The 9,054-nt window shown below is 42.8% G+C and overlaps 1 protein-coding gene across 5 annotated transcripts in view; it reads left to right on the top strand.

Moving 5' to 3' along the window:
• Nucleotides 1–8,288, top strand: part of xrcc3 (X-ray repair complementing defective repair in Chinese hamster cells 3) — a 16,080-nt gene extending 7,792 nt beyond the window's left edge. For 4 of the 5 annotated variants that reach the window (XM_076874258.1, XM_076874257.1, XM_004573154.3 and 1 more), the window contains 4 exons: nucleotides 4,632–4,786; nucleotides 4,854–5,066; nucleotides 5,131–5,183; nucleotides 5,269–8,288. In XM_076874258.1, the coding sequence (XP_076730373.1) occupies nucleotides 4,632–4,786; nucleotides 4,854–5,066; nucleotides 5,131–5,183; nucleotides 5,269–5,500 (653 nt within the window). In that variant the 3' untranslated portion in view covers nucleotides 5,501–8,288. The remainder of the gene's footprint in view (nucleotides 1–4,631; nucleotides 4,787–4,853; nucleotides 5,067–5,130; nucleotides 5,184–5,268) is intronic. The other variant, XM_012925295.2, reaches the window with a different exon arrangement.
• The last annotated feature ends 766 nt before the right edge of the window (nucleotides 8,289–9,054 follow it).

Here is a 9,054-nt window from a genome sequence, read left to right on the forward strand (position 1 = left end):
AATCCTACCATGTGGATTCATGGATTTTTTTTTTTTTTTCACATTCTGTCTCTCACAGTTGAAGTGTACCTCTGGTGCAAATTACTGACCTCTGTCATCATTTTAGGTGGGGGAACTTGCACAATCGGTGGCTGACTAAATACTTTTTTGCCCCACTGTATGTGCTCCTGACAGACATGTACCTAAGATAATGAATGCTTTTGGTCCCCTTTCGATATTTGTGAAGTCAGCTATCAGGAACCTTCATTTGCTCCCTGTTAAATCCAGAATTGAATTCAAAATCCTGCTCCTCACATACAAGGTCTTAAATAATCAGGTCCCGTCTTATCTTAATGACCTTATAGGACCACATCACCCCATTAGAGCACTTCGCTCTCGCACTGCAGGCTTACTTGTTGTTCCTAGAGTATTTAAAAGTAGAATGGGTGGGTAAGGCTTCATTTTTCAGGCCCCTCTTCTGTGGAACCAGCTTCCAGTTTGGATTCGGGAGACAGACACTTTCTCTACTTTTAAGATTAGGCTTAAAACATTCCTGTTGGCTAACTATATGTTAGGGCTGGACCAGGTGACCCTGAATCCTCCCTTAGTTATGCTGCAATAGGCATAGGCTGCTGGGGGACTCCCATGATGCATTGAGTTTTTCATTTTCAGTCACCTTCTTCACTCACTATATGTTAATAGACCTCTCTGCATTGAATCATACTTGTTATTAATCTCTGTCTCTCTTCTACAGCATGCCTTTTATCCTGTCTTCCTTCTCTCACCCCAACCGGTCGCAGCAGATGGCCACACGTTCCTGAGGCTGGTTCTGCCGGAGGTTTCTTCCTGTTAAAAGGAAGTTTTTCCTTCCCACTGTCGCCAAAGTGCTTGCTCATAGGGGGTCATTTTATTGCTGTTTTTTTCTGTGTATGTATTATTGTAGGGTCTACCTTACAATCAATGTTCCCTCTAATTTTTCACGTGTCTGAGCGAACACACAAACTCCCTGAGCGATCCCTTGGACCACTGTGAGCGACATCACACGTGTGCACTGTGGTCACGCCAGCGTTTACATTTATGTTAGACTACTTTTAATTAACTGCTTTAGCCCATTTACAATGAAAATGTAAAAAAAAAAAAATCTAGTCATTGACCTGTGTAGTATGTTAACACTATTGGAAGTAAAAAATAACTTGAAGTCCAATTTCAAAAACACAACTTTCTTTTTTTTTTTTTGTTTTTTTTTTTGTTTTTTTTAAATATATAAAGCTTTGACTTATTATGAGTCTGTGGTCTGGGAGAGAGTCCTGTAACTCTGTCTGCAAAATATAGTACATAATGACCAATGCTGGGCAATTAATTATATAGTTACGTCTTCAAAAAAGTAACTGAGTTATGCAAACAACATTTTTTGCAGCTATTTTTTTTTTAATGCAGCCAAGGCGTTTTTTAAACTAACATTTCAAACTATTTACAGAACAATCAGCTGTTCTGCATCAAATCTGATGCCACACAAATAATTTGTGCCACTCCAAAAAATAATTTCTGTCCACTATAAGATAAAGGAGAACAACAGCCTGATACGTCTGGGAAGGTTCTCAGTCATCCAGGTCATCGTAGTCAAAGGAGCTTGCAAAGAAAAGCGTCTGGACTTCTTTAAGTTGCTTGAAGACGTTTCACCTCTCATCCGAGAAGCTTCTTCAGTTCTAAGGTCAAATGGTGGAGAGTCCCAGATATAAACCTAGTGGGCGTAACCCCCCACAGAGGGACAAAAGGACCCCCTGATGATCCTCTAATCGCCTGAGCCAAGGTGTGAAACTGGGTGTGGGTCCCAATCAGCCAGAGTTTCGGGTGAGTTCATTGTGAAACCTGGCCCCACCTTATCATGCGAACTCCTGAGATCAGATGGCCCAGGATGTGAGTGGGCGTTAAGGCGTCTGGGAAGGGATCTCAAAACTGGATTATAAATGGCAGAGAGTTGGTGTCGTAAAACCACCGCCTCTGTTCAAAGATGGTCGCTCACAGTGGACATAGATGGCTTCTTTCACTCGTCTTTCAAACCATCTGTCCTCTCTGTCCAAAATGTGAACATTGGCATCCTCGAAAGAGTGACCTTTATCCTTAAGATGCAGATGGACAGCTGAGTCTTGTCCTGTGGAGGTGGCTCTTCTGTGTTGTGCCATGCGCTTGTGAAGTGGCTGTTTGGTCTCTCCAATGTAGAGGTCTGGGCATTCCTCGCTGCACTATACAGCATACACCACATTGTTAAGTCTGTGTTTTGGCATTTTGTCTTTCGGGTGAACCAGTTTTTGTCTCAGCGTGTTGCTGGGTCTGAAATGCACTGGGATGTCATGCTTGGAGAAAACTCTCCTGAGTTTTTCTGATACACCGGCTACATAGGGGATGACAACATTGTTGCGTCTGTCTTTCTTATCCTCCCTCGCTGGTGTCTGGTCTTCTTTTCTGTGCCTCTTTGCTGACTTTAAGAACGCCCATTTAATGATGGTTTGAAAGACGAGTGAAAGAAGCCATCTATGTCCACTGTGAGCGACCATCTTTGAACAGAGGCGGTGGTTTACGACACCAACTCTCTGCCATCTATAATCCAGTTTTGAGATCCCTTCCCAGACGCCTTAACGCCCACTCACATCCTGGGCCATCTGATCTCAGGAATTCGCATGATAAGGTGGGGCCAGGTTTCACAATGAACTCACCCGAAACTCTGGCTGATTGGGACCCACACCCAGTTTCACACCTTGGCTCAGGCGATTAGAGGATCATCAGGGGGTCCTTTTGTCCCTCTGTGGGGGGTTACGCCCACTAGGTTTATATCTGGGACTCTCCACCATTTGACCTTAGAACTGAAGAAGCTTCTCGGATGAGAGGTGAAACGTCTTCAAGTAACTTAAAAGAAGTCCAGACGCTTTTCTTTGCAAGCTCCTTTGACAACAGCCTGATACCTGCAGGCCTGACAACAGGAGATGTATCACTCCTGTAACACCTGTAACATTCAGCAGTCGCCTCATTGTTCTGACACACACAACAAAACTATTGACTACACTACACACTAACTACACAGGATTTGCACTAAACGTCTCAAATCTCTCACATCTCAAAACACCGCCATCACTCCTAAAACTTCCCCCCGTTTCTTAACAACTAAATGCCACATTGCCATATCATTTTTTGATTGGTTGACATGGTACTTTTTTGGACGAATAGGAAAGGGAGAGGGGGGTAGGGTTTGTTTTTGCTCACAGGCAGAGAGTGTTTTCGAGCCTTTTTTTCGTATAAAACGCCGTTTTTACCGTTTCTTCCCGCAGTAAATATAAACAACGATAGTATTCAGGAAGAAAACCAAACATTGCAGATATTTTTATCATAATTATGGTTTTACGTGGCCTATCAACTCAATTTAAAAACTAGTATAAAGTCCACACTTTTTCCGTCAATTGTTCCGTCTGTCCTGCTCACATCTCCAATGGTTGTACACGTTGTCATTAACGTGGCTTCACTCCACATCAGCCACGGCGCTTTGCTAGCTAAAACACCGGTGTCAGCATATAAGAACGCTGTCATAGCCTGTCAACGATGTTGATTAGCTGCGTATGTGCGAATGTGAATCGCATTATTGGCTGGACTATGGGATAAGATGGCATCGTTCTAATCCCATATGGGAGCAGCCAGTCACTTACTGACTAACACTGCAAAACAGAATTGTCAAAGTATTAATTTTAATTTCAATTCAGGTTAGAATTTTTGTGCGCAGAGACCGTGCCTACAGTGCGCAATTGCGCACGTGCGCAGCTTAGAGGGAACATTGTTTACAATATAAATCGCCTTGAGGCGACTGTTGTTGTGATTTGGCGCTATATAAATAAAATTGACCCACCTCTCACTTTGGATGCTCATGTCAAATCTCTGGTTTGGTCTTGGTTTTATCACTTAAGAAACATTGCTAAATTAAGCCCTATTGTATCTCGCACTGAACTGGAGTTGTTATACATGCATTCATTTCATCATGATTAGACTACTGTAATTCACTGTTTACATGTCTAAGCAAAAACTCCTTGGAGCATCTGATGATTGTTCAAAACGCTGCAGCAAGGCTTCCGGCCAGATCATCAAAGTACTCACATGTGACACCGTTGCTAATACAGTTGCACTGCCTCCCCATTAAATTCAGAGTCCATTTTAAGATTCTGGTTCTGACCTTCATGGACAAGCACCAGCTTGATCATTGAACTTTTAAAGCCCTATGTCCCTAGCAGGTCCCTGAGGTCATGTGATCAAGCCCTACTTGTTATTCAGCATACAAGGCTGAGAACTAAGGGAGACAGAGCTTTTACCACTGTGGCTCCCAGACCATGGAACTCTCTCCTACTGAGCTTAAGATCTGTGGACTCAGTAGTCTCTTTTTAATAACAACTAAAAACACATTTTTAAATTTGCATTTTTGTTAACTTTTGTCTGTTTTTGTTTTATACTTAATCTCTGTGTGAAGCACTTTGTAATCTTTTATCTAGAAAAGTGCTATATAAATAAAAATTTACTTACTTACTTTACCTGTTCAATGACCTGCTGATTTGTAAGTTAATAAATAACCTCTGATATGTCACATTCATTATTTGTGTGTTCGTTGTTGGTTCCAGGTGCGTTGTATGTCTGCACTGAGGACTCATTTCCCATTAAGCGTCTGCACCAGCTGATTGGCGAGCAAGTCTGTCTGCGTTCTGACGTTCCTGCGGACCTTGTAAGCAGTCTTCGCTTCAGCGACCACGTTTACATTGAGCATACCGCGGATCTGGTAAGTCTGATCATGCGACATCTGTTCAGACCCCGTTACAACCCATAACTTCTTGCTCTGTCCTCAGGATTCCCTCCTGGTGTGCCTAACACGCCGTGCCCGCCTCCTACTGACACGCGGTCTGGTGCGACTAATCGTGGTCGACTCAGTGGCAGCGCTGTTCAGGACCGAGTTCCAGGCCGATGATTGGCTAGAGAGGAACAGACAGCTACTCACCTTCTCCTCCATGCTGCATCACCTGAGTCAGGAGTTCAGCACACCTGTGCTCTGCATCAACCAGGTAACACCATCCAGGTAGCACACCAGAGTTCAGTCTCTTATCTCTGACCACTAATCAGTGACAGGTGTTTGTTTTCCAGGTAACAGATGTTTTCAGCCAATCACACAACAGTATGGGGTAAATCAGATATCTTCTTTATGAGCTGATCACATTTTGACCTTTGACCTCAGAACCACTTCAGCATAAATTTCCTCCTACTCAGGCCTTCGCTGTCCACCGTGTCTCCTGCTCTTGGGTTGGCGTGGGCCAATCAGGTGATGGTTCGGCTGATGATGAGCCGTCTCCAAGGAACGGTCGTCCGTGGTGACCAGAGCAGTGCTCTCCGCAGGTTGGAGGTGGTGTTTGCGCCTCACCTGGCACGTGACGGACAAAACGCTGCCGTGTGGAGGGAGGGGCTCAGAGGAGTTGAGAGCTGGACTTCAAATAGAAAATAAACTTTATTAAACAGCATCAGTAGCATCAGATTATTAAAGAGTGATCACACTGTTTCCTGACTGTTCTGAAGGTTGTGGACACTGATGCATTGACTGGGGGTCAGACAGGTGTGTTAGTGGCCTCATATCTCTTTGATCTGGACAGAATGAGCTGGGAGGTCCAGACTGATACATGATCCTGATTTTGCTGTGCAGGTGGACTCTGGTCTGTTCAGGAGCCTATGATTCGGTTCTGGTTGACCCGCTAAAGTGGATTCAGATTATTTTCAGACTGAACCTTTTCAATTCAATTCAATTTTATTTATATAACGCCAGATCACAACAAAAGTCGCCTCAAGGCGCTTCATAGATACAGAGAAAAACCCAACAATCATATGACCCCCTATGAGCAAGCACTTTGGCGACAGTGGGAAGGAAAAACTCCCTTTTAACAGGAAGAAACCTCCGGCAGAACCAGGCTCAGGGAGGGGCGGGGCCATCTGCTGTGACCGGTTGGGGTGAGAGAAGGAAGACAGGATAAAAGACATGCTGTGGAAGAGAGACAGAGGTTAATAACAGATATGATTCAATGCAGAGAGGTCTATTAATACATAGTGAGTGAGAAAGGTGACTGAAAATGAAAAACTCAATGCCTCATGGCAATCCCCCGGCAGCCTACGTCTATTGCAGCATAACTAAGGGAGGATTCAGGGTCACCTGGTCCAGCCCTAACTATATGCTTTAGCAAAAAGGAAAGTTTTAAGCCTAATCTTAAAAGTAGAGAGATAGTGTCTGTCTCCCGAATCCAAACTGGAAGCTGGTTCCACAGAAGAGGGGCCTGAAAACTGAAGGCTCTCCCTCCCATTCTACTTTTAAATACTCTAATGTCATTTGACATGATTTAGTGACTGAACATATTTAACAGGAAGTGTAATCAGATTACAGCAGAAATAGAAGCGGTGTCTGCAGCAGCCTGAAAGTTTTGTCAGCCTGATCGTTAAGCAGGCGTTCACATCAGCTTCCAGCTGTGACTCGTTTATCCCTTTAAATATGTTACTGCTTTGAGGATCCAGTTTTAAATCTTGTTACGTGTCTTGATGGTTTGGTGCTGCATTCCTGCGGCCTGTGAAACAGCTAATCTTGGATGTTTCTTGATCCAATGTTGATTTAGTAACTTTTATGTACTTTTTCAGCTGAGGTTTTTAAATGTGCTATAGAAGTAATCTTTTTACTTGACATGAATGTCCTAAGTAAAAAAAATATGCTTTTTGTTGAGGACCAACAGTGATGCTGTGTACGAGAAACTACTTTCTAAAGAAGCTTGGGTCCTTTAATGTGTGCAGCAGGATGTTGGAGATGTTCTACCAGTCTGTGGCAGCAAGAGCCGTTTACTCTGCTGAAGGGCAGCATCAGTGCAGAGATGCAGCTGAATCAACAAACTAATCCACAAGACTGCAAGCATCATTGGTCAGAATTTGGAAGTGTTTGAGTCGAATCATGGACAGCCCATCACCCCCACAGTAGAGCTCGTCCTCCGTCAGACTGATTCAACCTCACTGTCACTGCTATCATGTGTGAACACGTGTTTCTATTGTAGCCTCATGCAGCTGCTTTTCTTAGATTTGTGATTATTGTTCATATTATTTATTAATGTAATTTTTTCTCCTACACTGTGTTAGCTAAAAGACAAGCACTAAAGCACTTTTCTTTGCTTTTTTAAACATTTGTATCATAGTATAAGGCAGGGGTCGTCCACCTTTCTGATGAGTGCCATCTAAAATTTCCTCAGAAGTCAATGTGCCATATCAACCATTGCATTAGCAATAAATTTAATAACGCTCTATATCAACAGTTACACACTATATAGAACAACTTTATAGATCTATATTTGTTGGCATGTTGGCGTCGCCTCTGTCAGTGCGCCCCAGGGCGGCTGTAGCTACACTGTAGCTTGCCATCACCAGTGTGTGAATGTGTGTGTGTGTATAGTGTAAAGCGCTTTGGGGTCCTTAGGAACAAGTAAAGCGCTATACAAATACAGACCATTTACCATTAGTACACTATTGTATTTCCGTGGTGCTGATGCTGCGCTGAGTGGACAGCTCTGAGGCATTTGAAGTGTCGGAATGTGGAAATTTCAACATCGCTTGAAAAAACTGTCAGCTAGCAAGGTCCCTCTCACCGTTAGGCTAGGTGATTTTTGGCCAATTACAAGTTGAATCTGGTAATTGGGTAATTAGCTAAGATGCCGTCATTAAGAAGCAACACAACTAATGTGTCTATGCGAGCTAACTTGCGATGTGCATCGGTGCCCTTTATTTTTAATGCACCTTCTCAGAGTAATTCACTGCGGGTCGTGCCATCAGTTAACCCTTTTCGTGCCAGCTGTGGCAGGCGTGCACAGGGTTGCCGACCCCTGGTATAAGGTCTCAAAGGGATTGTTACTTAATTGATCCAAACATTTCATTCATTTTGTAGTTTGAAAACCAAAACCGTCAGACTATTGCCTCGCACGGATCTTTGTTGCAGCCTATCCTCTAGCTCGGCTAATGTCGCCATCCTTTTACTGCGCCTGCAGTTTCACTGCCATAACAACAGGAAACCAACCCAATCTTTCAACATAAAAGAAGCAAGAGAGTATCCCGGTGTTGTGGCAAAAAGTGGATTGCCTGCCAAAAACTGATTTCCAATGTTTGCGTGTGTTTTTTTATTTTTTATGTGTAATATCGTTACGTTGCTAAAAAGTCTTTGGTGAACAGGTATTACAAAGTGGTTATATATAAAATTAAAAAATTACCTGTTTCTCAAGTATCATTGTGACTGTGTTATTGCACTTACATTATAATCAATCAGCTCCCTTTTGTCCACTTACAATATATTTACAGAACTATTTTTGCATTTGTTGCAATTTCAGCTGTCCTCTTGGTCAGATTACTCTTAAAAGATATTTTTAAAGTCAATATTTTTTTTTAAACTGCAAACATAAAGGATACATAAATCTCACTGCCAAAAACTGATTACGGCTTCTACCTTGTTACAGGAATGTTGTTTGTTGCTCAAGATGACGTGATATCATTCATGAGGGATACATTTGATATATGTTTCACATATTATACACTAACAAGAAGGCAGTTTTTGGCAGACAATCACCGGTGTGGATGGTACAGCCACATTTAGAAAAATAAAAAGCCATTATTGGTCATTTTAAGAAATAGCAGTGGTAATGTGCAGATTACAGCTGTTGTTTCAGGACAAAGTGCCGCTGTGTTAGCGAGGACGTACTTTCCGTTGTAGTAATAAAGGAAACAATTTGTCTTTGGAATCATAAACACAGGGCGGAAATCAGAATGAGGACGATGAAGCAAGCTTCGTCTGATCAGAAGGAAAACACAAATGTAGAAGATAGGATTTGTGCAAAACGAAATGTCTGGTAATGGAGATATGCGAGGTTATCGATGGTTACACCCTCGTGCATGAACGAGGATGGATGATGTATCACTGAGGGACTGATCGCTTTGTTTCACTGACACGAGGAGGGGACAGCAACGTGTTATCTCCACATTCCATATATTGTT

The sequence above is a fragment of the Maylandia zebra genome, linkage group LG15, assembly GCF_041146795.1.
Source record: "Maylandia zebra isolate NMK-2024a linkage group LG15, Mzebra_GT3a, whole genome shotgun sequence".
Taxonomy (NCBI): Eukaryota; Metazoa; Chordata; class Actinopteri; order Cichliformes; family Cichlidae; genus Maylandia; species Maylandia zebra.